Source organism: Strigops habroptila, chromosome 10, assembly GCF_004027225.2.
Source record: "Strigops habroptila isolate Jane chromosome 10, bStrHab1.2.pri, whole genome shotgun sequence".
Classification (NCBI taxonomy): Eukaryota; Metazoa; Chordata; class Aves; order Psittaciformes; family Psittacidae; genus Strigops; species Strigops habroptila.
The window spans coordinates 40,458,667-40,475,826 of NC_046359.1; the positions used below are offsets into that span (position 1 = coordinate 40,458,667).

The 17,160-nt window shown below is 43.2% G+C and overlaps 1 protein-coding gene across 2 annotated transcripts; it reads left to right on the forward strand.

Annotated features, from left to right (window-relative positions):
* Nucleotides 1-947: 947 nt before the first annotated feature.
* KCNG3 (potassium voltage-gated channel modifier subfamily G member 3) lies at nucleotides 948-16,123 on the forward strand. 2 transcript variants are annotated; one of them, XM_030499658.1, is made up of 2 exons: nucleotides 948-1,712; nucleotides 10,703-16,123. In XM_030499658.1, exons 1-2 carry the CDS (start codon nucleotides 1,057-1,059, stop codon nucleotides 11,346-11,348), a joined length of 1,302 nt encoding a protein of 433 aa, XP_030355518.1. In that variant the 5' UTR covers nucleotides 948-1,056; the 3' UTR covers nucleotides 11,349-16,123. The 2 variants fall into 2 exon arrangements, with proteins under 2 accessions (XP_030355518.1, XP_030355519.1); XM_030499659.1 differs by having other exon boundaries at nucleotides 948-1,679.
* The last annotated feature ends 1,037 nt before the right edge of the window (nucleotides 16,124-17,160 follow it).

Consider the following 17,160-nt stretch of genomic DNA (forward strand, 5'->3'; position numbering starts at 1 on the left):
CCTCCCGACGGTCGGAGGCACATTCGCAACTGGAAGCACTTCACGGAAAGGGAGAGCTGTAGCTTGACTGATTTCACCCCGTGATGCTCCAGATGTCAATAAGCCTCGAAAATACCACAAAGAATTTAAAACCCCACGAGTGGAAACGCAGAACCCCCTGGACATACTGCAACCAACTGGAATCAAAGCTATAGACAGCAGGCAGGGTCGTACCAGCTGCTGATGGTATAACGACGGATGGAGATGGGTGTAGGACACAAGAAGGTGCCTCAGACATGAGGCTGAGGTGGATGGCAGAGGGAAAAAGGCTCTTCTCGAGGCACCTCACTCTTCCTGATGTCCATACGCTATGGGGGGGGGGGACACGACAGTGTTTCCTCATCCAGATGTGCAGGGGGTGGGGGACGGGCTCTGGGAAGACCCCCGCCTTGCAGGACGGCCCCTTGCACCGGGGATCAGCGGTGCGCGGCTCCAACGCTTCACTTCCAGCTTTGGTTTGGAGGGCGGTGTGTGTGTGTAATAAACGCCCCCAAAGTTCGGGGTTTGATGAACAACTTCGCTCTTGCGCCGCTCGGGCGGCCGAGGACGGGCCCCTCTGGCCGGGGCGGGGTGGGGGGGGATCCCCGAGGGGCGGGGGAGCCCCGCGCTGCGCTCCGCTCCATGTGCGCGGGCGCGGGAGGAGGCGTGTCTCCCCCCACCCTCCCCGCCGTCGCCGCGCCGCCTCCCGCTCGGCTGTGAGCCGGCACCGGCGGAGCAGAGCTGGGCGGCGGGCGCGGAGCTCACCGGCCCGGCCATGCCCCTGCGGGGCCCGGCGGAGGCTCCCGCCCGCCGGCGCTGAGGCCGCGGCCGCACCTGCGGGCGGCCCCGTGTCGTGCCGGGGCGGCTCTCCCGCCTCCTCCCGCTCCCTCCCTTCCTCTGTCGCTCCCTCCCTCCGCGCCCGCCCCGTCGCCGAGCGGAGCCGCCAGCGGTGCGAGCGGAGCTGGAGCCGGGGCTGCCCGCACCGCGCCGCCCTGCCCTGCCCTGCCCGCCCTTCTCCTCCTCCGTCCCGCCCAAGCCATGAACTTTGGCCGCGGCCCCTCGGTGGTGTTGAACGTCGGGGGCACCCGGTACTCCTTCTCCCGGGAGGTGCTGAAGGATTTCCCGCTGCGGCGGGTGAGCCGCTTGCACGGCTGCCTCTCGGAGCAGGACGTGCTGGAGGTGTGCGACGACTACGACCGGGAGCGGAACGAGTACTTCTTCGACCGGCACTCGGAGGCCTTCGGCTTCATCATGCTATACGTGCGGCACGGCCACCTGCGCTTCGTGCCGCACATGTGCGAGCTCTCCTTCTACAACGAGATGATCTACTGGGGTCTGGAGGGCTCCCACCTCGACTACTGCTGCCAGCGCCGCCTCGACGACCGCATGTCCGAGACGTGCACCTACTACGCAGCGGAGGAGCCGCCGGGGGAGCCGGCCCGCGGCTCCGAGGGCAAGGGCCGGCGGCCGCCGGGGGCTGAGGGCAGGAAGTGGCTGGAAAGGATGCGGAGGACTTTCGAGGAGCCCACGTCTTCCGTGGCCGCCCAGGTCCTGGCCACCGTCTCCATCATCTTCGTCATCGTGTCCATGGTGGTGCTGTGCGCCAGCACCCTGCCCGAGTGGCGGGCGCCGGAGAACCGCAGCGTGGAGGAGCAGAGCAGGTACACAGCAGAGTCAGTGAGGGAGCCCTCAGGGTAGGAGGATCCTTTATTTTCCCGCTGTCCGGTCCCCGTGTGTCCCGTCCAGTGTGTCCTGCCCCTCGTCCTGACGGTCCGTAGCTGTCACCCGCCGCCGGCGGACATCGCTTTAAACCCGCTGCCCTGAACGGGGGAGCCGGGGGGGAAGGTGTGGGGGCCTCTCGGGGCAGCGGGCTCTGCCGGGGGCTCCGAGCGGCGGGGAGCGGGGCTCGGGCAGGCAGCGCGCAGGCAGGCAGCGCATCAGGTGCCAGCGGAATACGGCTCTCTTCTCTGTAAGGGTGTCTCCGACTGTGCGGGGTCTTGGAGCTCGCTCTTCCCCCGTTTCAGGAGCCGCGGGACTCCTTGCCCATGCAGAGAAGTTAGAACACTCGGAAAATCGTGAGGTCTTGCGATTGTGGAGATTAAAAAAAAAGGGAAGGACAGCCCCAAAAGAATGCAACTCCCTTCTGTTTTCCTTTGGGGAAAGCACTGTGTGTACGCTGCCTGTATTCATTCTGCTGGAGAAGATCCAGTGCCTGTTAGGGTTCTGCTCGTGTAAACCTGTGTATGTGGGAACAGCCTTAATCCTGTTCCTCCTTCCATCTCGGATTCTCTGTGTGGGGAACACAGGAGATGATCATGCTGCGCATTAAGCTCCTGCAAATGCATCATACAAGCGCCCCAGCATATGAATGTAACATATATTTACATTTCCTTTAAATAAAATGTATGTAAGCACACTAAACATTGCAGAACAGCTGCAGAAACCAGGGCGTGGGCTGTAAAACTCCATCCCGACAGGACTGAGCAAGGACAAAGCCTTTTCCATCTTCTTTGTGACCTCAGTTTAGGGTTACATCAATGCAACTCTGCTGACTTCAGTATCATTGTGCTTGCTTGCTCTCTGTTCTGTTCTCCAGAGAACAGAATCAAAACCAATCCGGTAGGATTTTTCCCATAAATAAGATATATAAAGGAAGAGGGACAGGGGGTTGTTTGTTTATTAACTTCTCACTTCTTTTAAAACAGGATATTCAACAAAGTTTTCAGCTTCTGCTCTGCCACAGGGGCCCTACAGTGAAATTGCAGCCTTGTCATTATGAAATCATCATCTTTTACCATAGAGTTAATTGGAACGTGATATATTATATCCTAGCAGCCAAATTAATTCCTTGGAAAGTATGTTCAGAGTTTCCATTAGCTTAATGGAAAAGTGCACCTGTATTTCTCATTGTAGTTGAGCCAAAGTATTAATTGTATGAGCAAAAAGAGAGATACCGATTTAGAAGCTGTTTATTCCTGCTTAAATTCAGGTATGTCAGAAGTTGTTCTTACAGGTTCTTCCAGTTCAAAAGCCTTCCTTGAGATTTGCAAGGTTATTTCAAAGGGTGGATGCTCTGGGTGATCTTTTTGTAAGGCAGAAAATTGCTTAGATACCCCCAACAGATAGGGGAAAATAGATACAGCACTACCATAGCATTAACAACATCGGGCATACCTTTGTTCACATCTTCATGGGGTGGGAGTTAACAGCAGTTCTTTTCCTGAGAGAGTTCAACTTGCAGAGGAACAAGGCATGTGACGTGTAATCTTTCTTTCATAGTGCCTTTGGCTTCAAGAACCTCTGTGTATTATACACACACATCCTTTTACTCTTCTGAATGATTGCATATTGAAGGATCAGGTCCTAAATACTAAGGTAAAGCGTAGGTGAGCACTTCGCAGTGCAGTCAAGGCTGCTTTTAAACCCCAAAGGACCACTATCACTGGTAGGGCGAGTTTCTTCGGTACCAGCAACAGACAAGAGAGGGATTACCCTAAGGGTTGTAGCTCAGCAGACCCTAACATCTTGCGAGTCTGTCACATGCAGACACTGATACATGTTCACCCGTGTGCTCTCGCTGCACAGAAGCTGATCACAGTTCGATAGCGAACACATGGAAGACAGATAACAGATGTATTCTTTCTGCCCACAGCTGCCGAAGTGCCTTGTTCTATTATAGGAGCCACTCCTTTCTTGGTTGCATATGCTGCACCGCAACTAAAAAGCCTCTTGTATCTGGAAAAAAAAAGGTGCGAGCTACAGTCGCTTTTACGTGAGTGATCCAGTTCAGTTCAACTACTTACACACGCCATAGGATTTGACCTGACATCGTCAGTTGTCATCTCACTGTATTTCCACTTTAGTTGTTGACATCTTCTTTTCTTCTGTCTGTAGTGATTTCACTTAGAATGAGTTGGCTTTTGAAAGCCTCAGTAGCCGAGTGGCTGGTCTGAAAGCACACAGGAGTGCCTGGGACTGCCTACTCTGGCAATACTGTCCAAGGGCGCTTGAAAATCCAGTGACTGGTTTCTGATGCATTTAAAAGTTTGAAGCCAAATTCTGCGCTTTGTTTATCAACCATTTAACCCATATTAACCATAAGAGGTTCCTCATAGAAATGAAGAAATTCTGTCTTAACATGATAAAACAATGATGATGGTTTTTGTCAAGAGGAATTGTGACACGAACACTGCATGCGAGTGAGTTCTGATTCACATGGCACTGCAATGACTCTTGTGAAGACTTTACTTTATTCTAAAAACATCTTTTGTACTTACTATCAGGAAGCCGTGATACTACCCCCCTTGTCCTTCTCTTGATGTTATGTTACAGCTCAGAAAGGTGCCACATGGATAATGTCTGTGGCTGAACTGGGGTAACCATGCCCAGGCCCCCTTTGGCCAGCTGCAGTGAAATCAGCTCGAGCAACGTGTCTCCAGCTTACCTGGGCATCATCCCTAAAGCCATAGGCTCACTGACTCTGGAATTTACAGAATCAGCCTCTTCAGTGAGGTTTGCATGGGGGTTCCTGTGGCTCCCACCTAATACCAGCTCTGGTTATTTTTCTTGTATCAACACCACAAGAGGAATTGAGTCCGCCAAACAGAAATCATTATATTGTTCTGACTTCTCATGGTGACCACGCTCTCAAAGGGTGAACATGGCTATTTCTTATCCTTTGGAGCAACACCCTGGGGAGGGCAACAGAGAACCCCATGAGTAAGCCTTTTTAAGGAGAGAGGGATGGGGAATCTGACCTCTGAATTTCAGAGGTCTTACAGACACTGGCATTCCTTGTAATTCCTTGGTTTGCAGTTCCATTCCCCAGGTCCATTCTTGGGATGAGGGATGAGTTATTCAATTTCTTGTGGTTTCAGATTCTTGCTCTCTTCCCTGCCTTGGCATGTTTCACTTAGAGCTAAAGATTTGCATCAGATTTGCACAGTTTAGGAGCAGACAGCAGGGACGCCTGTCTCCCCTTCTGTTGCTTCTGGCAATTTCAAGTCATCTTTGCTCTCCTCTGAACAGTGCCAGGAGATGCACATTGCGGGTCTCTGCGCAGGAACCTGTCCGTACACCAATTTAGGATCATAATCCTTTGGGAAGAGTTTCTCAAGCCAGTAACACAAAGTCATTTGAAGCTGCTTTACTGCCAGCACAGTTCTATCTACCTGCCTTTAAACTATTTTTCTAATGCTAAATACATGTAGCTTGTTAGCACAGGGGAAAGACTGGTGCCCCTTTGCATAGAATCACAGACTGGTTTGGGCTGGAAGGGACCTTAAGATCATCCAGTTCCAACCCCCTGCCATGGGCAGGGACACCTTCCACTAGAGCAGGTTGCTCCAAGCCCCTGTGTCCAACCTGGCCTTGAACACTGCCAGGGATGGGGCAGCCACAGCTTCTCTGGGCACCCTGTGCCAGCGCCTCAGCACCCTCACAGGGAAGAACTTCTTCCTTATATCCAACCTGAACTTCCCCTGTTTCGGTTTGAACCCATCACCCCTTGTCCTATCGCTCCAGTCCCTGATGAAGAGTCCCTCCCCAGCATCCTTGTAGCCCCCTTCAGACACTGGAAGCTGCTCTGAGGTCTCCACGCAGCTTCTCTTCTCCAGGCTTTCCACTTACTAATCATGCTTAATTTTATATTGAGAGAATCAGTCAGTTATCAAGCCTATATGATTGCTGTGTTCTTAAGCAAAAGCAAATCAATGCAGTAACTTCTCCATACAGCATCCCTCACCTGGTGCTGGTAGCTTGGGGTTTTTTTCCATCTCTGCAAAACATCAGCTTAAAAAGTTGCATTTGAATGTTAAGACACACAAAAATCAGCATTCCTTTACGGTGTTTCAGAACACCTGAATGCTCACGTCCAACATTGTTCAAAAAACCCAAAATGACTTCTTTCCTGGGTAACGCCTAACCCGAACACCACAGTTTTGCTAGGTTAAAACAGGAGGGTGAAGGTAAAGGAGGGAACTACAGACCTAGGTTAAAAACAGATGTGGATTCTTCTAACGAATTTATGAGCTTTTTAAAAAATAAAGGTAACATGAAGAACAGAAGCATACCAATGCCTGGCTTAACAAACCCACTAGTGCTAGGTGCCACTCGTGTTCAGAGTACATGGAAAAGACACTGAGGACCCGAGGTATCCTGTGAGAGCTGTGAAAGGCGTTTGCGCCTTCCCTGGCGAGTGCTGGGTTGTTACAGCCTCCCACATATGGCACCAGAGTTTAATGCATCAAGACATGTTTCTGCTACCAAAACAGGGATAGAATGGAAAAAAGCCAGTGAGGTTTTTCGTGCAGGGAAACTGGCTGCTCTGTGGCCTTCCTGTGCTGTTCATAGTGAGACAGAAACCCTGCTCATTTCCAAAGGATTAAAAACATCCCCCAAACATTTGCTGGAACGACCAGTCCTCTTCCTGAGCAGGAATTTGACCATTCTGGTGACTGCTTGGATGATTTTCAGCTTTAATGTGCTTGACATGGAAATAGGCTTTAGCAACAATTTAACAAATCAGTGCCGACAGACTTTAATCTTTAATCCTGTCATATCCTGTCTTTAATCATATCATCTGTTTTCCTCATGTGTCCCGTTGATGTGTATGTTTTATTTACAAGCTTTACAGATAATAGTGCCATAAGAAATACTTTGACTAGGTTTCAACCACCTCAGAAGGGAATATTGAACGTATTCAAATTGGCATGCTGGGGCAAAGAATAATGCTAAGAGGAAATGCTCTAAGACATTCACAATATTATTTTTTTTTTTAAAGTAATAAATATTTGCTGAATATTTCAATAACGTTTTCAGGAAATCATCTTTTCTGGAGTGGTTTAACTCATTGTACATCAACCACCAGCTTATTCTGAAAGGAAGTTATCAGATGGCACAGAAAATGGAACAGTGATGGGATTGCAGTAGAAGCGAGGCTTGCAAAGGTTTTCTGTTTATGGACAAAGAACTCATTAGAACAATCTTGAAAGGCTATTAAGTACCAAGAGGCTTAGAATTGTAGAAGAAAAACCCTCTTTCATGTGCTTAGCTCTGGGGCAATGAACAGCAAGATTGAGCAGAAATAACCTGTAACTGAATAAAAATGAGGACTTAGGATTTTCTCTGATTATTTATAAACTTTGGGAGGAATCTTCAAGGAAGCACTTCCTGAGGTTATTTTTCATTTGCCCTCTCCTTTTGAATAGCAGCTGTTTTAAAACTGAACTGATGGGGGGGCTGGACACACCAACCAAAACCCATGACGGACATTTACAAAATAGGTACTACATTTTACCATGTAAAGCTCGTGATTTAATTACACAGCTATAGATTGTAATACAGCATTATTCCAGGAATAGGCAATAAAAGGCAGTTTGTCCTGTGAATATGCAGCAAATACTTTAAGAACTGTTTACAGAAGATGCAGTAACTTCAGCCTTCTGAGTTCATGCGGTTTATTTGCCTTTAACTTCATACTCAGTTAAGCTCTCTTGAGGACTAACTGTTAAATTTGCTTTCCTTGTTGGATGTTATTTATCCATTGAAAAGGTTAGCTATAAAGATAAGTCACTACAAGGAGAGGAGAGGGAGACGTGAGCTGAAAGTGAGAATGTGGCTTGTAGCCCTCTAGATTTCCCAACAGGCCAGAGGTTTCTAGTTCTCACCAAAGCACTTACTTTGACGTGATTCACCAGGACTGCTGAAATCCATCTACACAGGCAAAAAGGAGTGACAAATAGAGGGAAAATGGAAAAGATGTTCCACTGGTGGCTAAGAAGTAAGGAGAGGACAGAAAAGAAGTAAGGGACACTCTGCTTCTATGTCCTCCCTAGCCAGGATGCATACAAGTGCTGAGAAAGAAGGATAAATGTGAAATGGAGAACTGGAAGAGCAATATGTAGCAGAGTGGCAGTAACACATCTCCTACTATCTTGATCTCGCTTTGTCATTTCTGCATCAGTGATGTTCCTTAGCTCTCTTCCAATCCGTTCTACAAGAAAAGGCATCTTCAGTCCTTCCTTCTGAAGTATAACTGATATACAGTATTTCTTGTGCTAGGAAGTGCCAGAGTAAAACAATGGATTGATCACATTTTCACTTGCACAACTATTTCCCAGTTAATAGCAGGCCCCTGGGCCAATGTTGATTCATAAAGAAGACAAGACTTCCGTCTCTTTCCTCGGCTTATCTTTTTTACCAACAGTCTGAGTGAAGCAAACTGTTGACTTCTCATCCCAACAGGTCTGAAACCAACCTGATATGAAACTGGGGAGTTGAAAATCCTACATACAATCACAGCTTTATTTGGTATTGCAATGGTCAGGGCCTAACTTCCTTAAACCTTGACTCAGAGATAACCTGCCACATTTGTGCCAAAATGAAGGAATCACGTTTCCAAGGTGATCAAGGCATCAGGAGGCAATACCAAGTGAAAAAGCTTTAAATAATTACAGATTGCTTTTTCATGTAAATGCTCCGTGTCACAAGATACAGGCAGCACTGTTGAGAAATCTCATAACGTGTAATGAAATAGTTTGGTGGAATTGTTGAATGTTTCTGACTGCAATATTCCATCCAGATCCATTTTTGCTTTTAATCATTACATGAGATCTCAACTAGCCAACATAAAAGTACATTAAGACTTTATAAGTGTGTCCATTACTACGATCTTGCTGTTTGACTGATTTTACTAAGGAAAGTCTTAGGTATTTCCTCATCGTGTGCAACAACGATTTAAGAGAACCTACCCTGAGTTCTTTCATCCAAAAGGAACGATAATCCACATTCATACAATAACTTCTATATATTCTGTACATGACTCTTGTTTAGAAGACATTCCGATCCGAGCATTTTTTACAGTAAATGAAATGTGCATCCGAGGTAGTGCTCACTCCCCTTCATTACTAAAAGAAACAAGATTATTTTCAAAAGCTTAATCTTTAAGAGAACACAGCATTCTTCAGACCAAGCTATTCTGGAAATTCACAGGTCTTTCCATCAAAAGGTGCTAAGAGGAACAAATGTTTTATAAGCCCTTTATGAAGAAAGGCCACTTGCTCCAGAACTTTCATTGTTATTCATGAAATGAGAAAAACAGGGTCTGGTTTTAGAGAATAATTATTTTGTTAAGTAATTAATTGATGTTCATTTAAATCTGCTGTGGCTGGTATGACAGTGTCCCTTAGGACTTTACATCAACTGTCTGTTACTGTTTCCTCCATTTTTTAGCATAAAACTCAACAAATAAACAGAAATTAATCATAAATAAATAAAACTTTAGTGTATGAAGCTTCGATGCAAGTTAGTTTATAGAGTCTATCAGCATAATTACAGCTGTTCCAGAAGATTGTTTTTCTAGCAGGCCACTGTATTAATAATAATAGATTTCAGACCTGGTAAAAAATGATGCAGATGTGCTGGGGAAGCAGGCTTTTAGGTATGAAATGACAGTTGGATTATTACTTGCAAATCATTAAGTTGCTCCAGGCATTACCTTGTTAGGATGCCTGCAGTACCAAAAAAAGCTGTGATTGTATGCAGCATTTTCAACTCCCCAGTTTCATATCAGGTTGGTTTCAGACCTGTTGGGATGAGAAGTCAACGGTGACTGGCTTCTGCTTCGCTCAAACTGTTGGTGAAAAAAGATAAGCAAAGGAAAGAGGAAAGAGCCGCTTCCGTGCCCTCCTGTATTAAAGAAGTGTGCTCAGTCTGAATTTTTAAGACTTGGGTTCTTTTCAGATGGGAGATTTGAGACTACAGCCCCAACAGTTATAAAATAATCTCAGAGGAACATTGTCTTCTGTTCCTACCTTGCACTGGTTTCAAGTTGAGATATTCTCAAGCATCATTCACTGCACTGGGGCTTGAAAATATTTAAGAACATATTGAAATCACCTTTCAGGATTTCTTTTATTCAGGCCATTATTTGTATTTGGCAAGAAGATGATCTTGCTTTGGTTACTTTGACCTTTTTGCTGCAACATAGTTTAGGTGGAGTTAAAACAAAATCAATAATGCAGAGCGTAGTGATAAATGGGAGGACATGAGCTTACTACTTTGTGAACCCAATGATGAACAATAAAATACCACCTGTATTTAGTGGTAATACCTATAAAGTTCTGAATATAGTTCTAGGTAAGCCCCTGTTTGGGATGCAGATCAGACCGGTTTAGGTTGGTTCCTGAAGAACCATTTGCATGAATTAGCCAATGCAAAAGCTGATTTTTGCCTACGCAATCTTCATTTCCATTTTAGTTTAGCAGTCTGGTTCTATACATTGCTGTTCATAACCAGCCACTTCGCTGAGCCATAGACCTTGGCATTCTAAAGTGAGTCAGGCCTCACAGATTTAAAACAAAAAAGAAACAAAATCCCCAAGCCTCATTTCTTGTAGGCTTCCAGTTTTTGTAGGCGTATTTGCCCACTATTAGGACCAGTAGCAATCTATGATACAAAGAAAATGATCAGTGACTTCTCAGCAATGATCAGTCTAAACTCTTCACTAGACCCTCAGGTTAATTGCTGAAACCTGGTGCACCGTGTGTCAGATGAGAGTAGCACGGCTTTCTGTTCGTTGTTTGTGAAGGTCTCAGTGTCAATTTGGTGATGTCTGTGCCCAAACCAAACAGCCACTACCGTTTCTGCACAGAACATAAATACTGCACTTTGTTTCTTTTGACAGGATAATCGAAGCTATCTGCATAGGCTGGTTCACTGCAGAATGCATCGTGAGGTTCATCGTCTCAAAAAACAAGTGTGAGTTTGTCAGAAGACCTCTCAACATCATCGATTTACTGGCGATTACTCCTTACTACATCTCTGTCCTAATGACAGTTTTCACAGGGGAAAACTCGCAGCTCCAGAGGGCTGGAGTCACCTTGAGGGTCTTAAGAATGATGAGGATTTTTTGGGTGATTAAACTGGCTCGTCATTTCATTGGCCTTCAAACGCTTGGTCTGACTCTGAAGCGTTGTTACAGAGAGATGGTGATGCTCCTTGTCTTTATCTGTGTTGCTATGGCAATTTTCAGTGCACTCTCCCAGCTTCTTGAAAATGGGCTGGACTTGGGAACAAAGAATAAGGATTATGCCAGCATTCCTGCTGCTTGTTGGTGGGTGATCATCTCGATGACCACAGTGGGTTATGGTGACATGTGTCCCATCACTGTCCCAGGAAGGATTCTTGGAGGAATTTGTGTGGTCAGTGGCATCGTGTTGTTAGCCTTGCCGATCACTTTCATTTATCACAGCTTTGTGCAGTGTTACCATGAGCTCAAGTTCCGATCTGCTAGGTACAGTAGAAGTCTCTCTGCTGAATTCTTAAACTGACCAAACTTGCATTCTGTTGTAGTTACTTGCTAAGCTTTGTCTTAGAGGAGAATGATGGAAGGTCCCTTCGCGTGTCCTCCTTGACTGGATGGTCCGATGGAACAACATTCTCGCCAGCCTGGAGGAAACCCGTCACCATTCAGACAGGAAGGATGGCCATCTGCCTTGGGCATCTTGCAGGGAGAGGGAGTGATGCTTCAAATTTGAGAGAACAAAATTAACACAAGAGGATTCAGAAGTCCTCAACCAGACCAGCTTGGTCTTCAGTTTGCTTTTCCACTTAAAAGCAGAACAAAAAAATGGGCTTAACACTAAGCTCTGTCATTCCCATAATTACATCCATTCTAAGCAACGTGTAGCAGAAGTTTTTCAAAGATTTCAATATCTAAATGCTCTGTAGAGGCATTGATAACTTCTTGCCTGAAGTATCTCCACTTTTAACTCAGATAACCAAACTAGATACTGAAGGAGAATCACTGCTACTTTTGAGCTTCATCACAAGAGTAGAGCTGGTTCTATAACTCAGGAAAGATGAATAATACATGACTGTAGGGCAAAAAATCTTGAGGCCTGATTCTGATCTTTGAGGAAGCACACAAATCTTCTGTAAAACCAGTGAAGTCAGTGGCATTTGCCTGAATTTGATAATTCAAAGTGCAAGAAGTGCACCTCTGAATGTTGTAGCAAGGACTTCCTCAGAATCACAGAATGGTTTGGGTTGGAAGCGACCTTAAAGATCATCTAGTTCCAACCCCACTAGACCAGGTTGCTCAATTAGCCACAATTAATTTCTTCTCTGGAACCAAATCGTTAGTGGAAGCAAGTGTTGTACTTTACAAAGATCAGCATAAAAAATCAGGCATTGATAAATACATTTTCTGGTAGCTTAGTGGGGGAGCTATCCATATCTTACATACATTCAGTACAGCTCCATCCATCTGAAGTCACGTACTCATAAACATAGATTCCCCCCATTTAATTAAACATATATATCATAGTGAAGGTTCTCTAAGACCAATTGTAAGATTCCATCACTTGCAACAGTCTGGAGAAAGCACTGGTAAAAAAAAGTAGCTGCTCCCTTTTAAATGAGACTTTTCATCATCTTTAAATTCTGCAATCCTTACTGAAGGATACACTTTAATGGTAGTTTAAAAATAAATGTAGAAAGCCCAGAGCATACCAAAGAAAGTAAAATATAGAAGTGTGAGTTGCACTTGGCACAATGGTATATTCTCTAATGTAACTAGAAAATGAATCAAATTAGGTTCTGAAATACTGTTCACTACATTTCTTGTGTAGTACTGACTTAATAGCATCAGTCAGTACAATTCTGAAAGGCTGCTACATACAAATGTGCAGGTAGATACTGTTTTAGTATTGATATTAAGTATTGACATTTAGTATTGACATTAAGGTACAGCTTTACACATTTGGGTACCAAAAAACATCAAAAGGGAGCTTTCTTATTAACGTAGAAGTTGAGAGTCATCAGCATAGTTGAATTTGGTGTGCTTGCCTGAAAATACTGCATTTACTATTACTGTGCTGTAGAAGCATCTTTTATATACATATTTGTCAAAAGCTTTAGAAGCAAAATGAGTACCACCTAGAAAACACATCTCTGGAATTGCTCATTCAGAGAAAAGTACCACGTTGGTCAATAGCCAGTACACTGAAGGCTCTACCTTGAGACCTGAAAAATCCATTCTCATTTTAGGTGGTCTTAGTCTTAAGTAGTCTTAAAGAATGACATTGCAAACACAATTTGTCTGAAGACCTGAAAAGAATTTTAGTATCCTTCTTACAGACAAGCTTGACTTTTCCTTCAGTAGCATTTCAAGACTATATTATTGAGTACCATTACAGCCATCCCTGGGTTTCTTGTCATGTTCTGGTGTTCAGGTTAGCTCTGTAGTTCTGTCTCTATATTTATACCTTTTGTATCAGAATCATGTCATTCAGAAACCGGCTCCAGCGTTCCACAGAGAGGTGAATATGAGATCAGCAAAAATGTCTTTCTTAGGTGAGATTCACAGCTGATGTCAGTTGGGCAAGGTGTGACTTCAGAGACACTGAGATGTTTTACACCAGTGGAGATGCTGGCTCTGTATTCCTGCATGTGTACTTATATATATCCTGCATATATTATATATTATAGTCAGTGGAAATGCTGGGGTTTTTTTTTTTCTCCTTACAAAAAATGTCCTCCTTGACAAAATTGAGATTTCCGACTTTAAACCGAGCACAGCTGGTGAAGAAAATGACATTTTCATCTTCTAATGAAAAGTTTGACAGTATCAAAACAATTTTCAAGGAGAAAAGTGCTATTTTTTTTGGATTTCTGCTCCAATTTCTCTTTTTCCATTAAAAAAACCAACCACGTAAGAACTCAGCCCTACAGATTTTCATCTGCGGTTTGTAATGCTTGGGAAAAATACTGGGTTTCATAAAACTTACTTTGTCTTTTGTCCATATATTGTATTTAACCAAACCAGTACTCTTGAGATACAACCCTCCTCCCACAGAACACCCAAACCATCGTCATGATGACAATAGTTTGAAATCCATACAGAATGTGAATATAAAGTATGTTGCAGTCTTGATTTCAAGACAAAATAAAATGCATTTCAGCACTGCCTATAAATCTAATCTTTTGATGCCTGTACAAAGGAAAAAATAGAAATTACTGCACATAGTAACTTGTGAATACCAAGTTGCACCATGAATCATTTTGTATAAGCAATTAAGGACAGGATGTTTTCAAAGATCCAGGCTATATGTGGGATACAAACAAAATGTCTGATCCTTTATGAAGTGTTTTCCAGCTAAAGAATCCTTTCCTAGGGTAAAAAGATTATCTAATGAAAATAATTGCGCAAAGGAAGTGTGTGGACATTAAGTCTCACTTCTTTAACCGCTTATGTTCACTTTTTATATGGCAAAATGTGAACAGAGTGACCTAATGTATTTTTTAATTTGAGTTAAAATATTTTGCTCTATATAAGCCCATTAAGAAGAGGTACTGGGGTGGGGGTTTTCTTTATTCATTTTTTATTGTTGTATGGTTATCAGTGTGTAGAGTTTAGTTTCCTTAGAAACCAAGTTGAAGTAACATGATCTCAATGGTAGCCTTAAACCAGAATTTCATAGGCTAAATCAGGTTCCTGACTTCTAGTAATATATATCATCTTATTTCCAATGGACCAGTGGTTTTTTAGTGAAACTAAGAAAAAATGAATGACATGTAGTCAAAACTAAGCGTACTTTTAAGCAGATGAAACTGTTCTATTAGAACTTGAGCCCGTGTTTTGCGCAGACATGGGGTGTAACACTCAATTTCAAAATACAGCATTTCAAAGCCACCCAAAGACAAACTGGCTCATTCGTAATGATTGCCAGTTTGAACACTATACAGTAAAATACTTCATGGGCAGTACCTCTTTCGATATCTGAAACATTCAGAGTTGGACCAAAATAGATGAAATACAAATGTAATAAAACTGGGGATACATGAAGACAGCTTCTGTGATCCAGCCTTTCTGTTCATCTAAAACTAAAACAAATGCCAGTAGGTTTTGAACTGCCATTGTATGTTTCGATGACCACAAAGGTTAATCATACATTATATACTAGGTTCAATCCTTAGGACTGACCTGTTGGGAACTATATATTTGGCTGCAATCCCTCAAGGTACTGTGTGCCATTTAAAAGCATTTGATCACTAATGAAATCACTGGAATCAAGAAGTTGTCTGGGTGCATTTTCCTTCTACAGTGCTGCGTGAAGCGGCATCCCACAGATCACAAAGAATGGAAGAATATAATTTCCCCTGATGTAAGAATTGGAAACAATATTGTCTTGATGAATACTCATCAAAACAAAAAAAAGATCAATTTGACTGATTTTAAACAGTCAAATTACCATTTATCCGCATGGGGATCAGATGTGATATTTATTCTTACTGTACAATGGCCTACCCTGTTGTATATAGCAGCAAGCTTGATGAAGATAAAAACCCTGTTAATGTAAAATTCATATATTGCTACCCATGTTTTTAAAGGAAAAGGGACCAGCTTTTCATATCCTGTATGCAATTTGTCCCCATAAAGGAATCGGTCTTTAGCTTTCGTAGCATTCAACCCTCATGTTTTCAAAATAAACCTGAAGTCCTTATGGGTCCAAAGCACTTGCCTCTTCCCCTCCGGGTAACAACTACAAAAATCTTCCCAGCTCTGAACGTCTGCCAGAAGCGGTCATATGCACAGACCAGGCAGCTAAATTCAGCAGCCAAACCAGGCAGTTTCCTGGGAACCTGTACAACAAACACGGTCTGCTGTGATCTGAATTTTCTCCCACCTAAGAGCTTCAGGGTAAAACTACTGATTAAAGTTTGATCATTTGAAGCACCTTGAACATTTTAGAATTAGCCTTTCAAATGAGCTGCTAAGGAAGGAGATGTTTGCCAGAGAATGAACGAAGCCGTGCATAGCAAACAGGATTATATCACCTTATACCAAAAAAAATCATTCTGACTCTAAAAAAAAGGAAATGGACTCTCATTTTCTTGTATTTTTTGGAAAAGCAAACATAGGTCAGGATACGTGATGCTAGTTAAACTTGCTGTGTAAAACAGATCCCCATTTAAAATAAGTAGGCTTAGTGAGAAAGGTCTTCCAGCTTTGCTAAGGTCCAACAGTTTACACTCGCTGAAGAGCTGCCCCAGCCCATATGGAAGAAACAACCAAATGCTGGTGTATGGTCAAAAACTATTATGATGTATGGCCTGTGAAATGCAACACAACATAGGGGGTATCTATCTTTTGCAGATGACAAGAGAAGTTAAGCATCAAGAAGGCTCACGGTGAGCAACCAAGACTGACAATCTGCTTGACAAGGAATTGTCAGAGCCACATAAGAATTTAAATCTTTGGTCAAATTAACAAAATCTGAATGTTTGCAACTATACGTTTTAGACTCCTTTATTCTTTACAAATGCAAAGGTTTATAATTTTATAGAACATTGATTTTATATATTGTTTGCTTATTTGTAAAGAAAAATGTATGCTATAATCTCGAAAGATAATAAGTGTGGGTTTTTTGATGTGAATACAGAATTAGATGCATAAAATCACATAATACAATTTGCTGGTCTTGTTGCTCTATTTCATGGACTAGTGGTCAAAACATAAATGTTCATAAAATGTGTTCTTTTTAAAAAGTGACTTCTGTGGCTATTCATATTGGTATTGTACCTCAGCAGAAACTTTTCTCCTTGAACAATTTTTGGCTCCTGAGAAGACTGCCATTCAGAACTTAGAGGAGTTTTACTTCATAGAAAATGCGAATGTTTGATCCAGAAGTTAGTCTAAGCCAAAAAAATAAAGTTAAACCTACACAGGGTTATTATTCAGCAACTGAATACATATTATAATGATGGACAACAGAACAGCCAAAACACAATGAAAAAGCAGCCATGTAACACATCCATTATTCTTCAGGGATCATTTATAAGAAAAAGCTGGAAAAATGGATTGAATTTGGCTTCAAGTTCACTGAAATGCATTTCTACTTAAAACCAAACACATCAATATGGGCTTCATTCTGGAATTTCAAAGCAACAGAAGTTTCACCAGTGCAGTGCCTGCATTACTGGGAGCAGATCTGAGGCACTCTGGCGATTCTTTAAATGCAGCCATTTCAAAAGGACTTCCAAAAATAATCAAACTAACGTTCTTTAAAGAAATAAAGTTTGAATATTTTAAGAGCTCACTGAATTACAAACTATTCTGGCACCAGCCCACAGCATTAT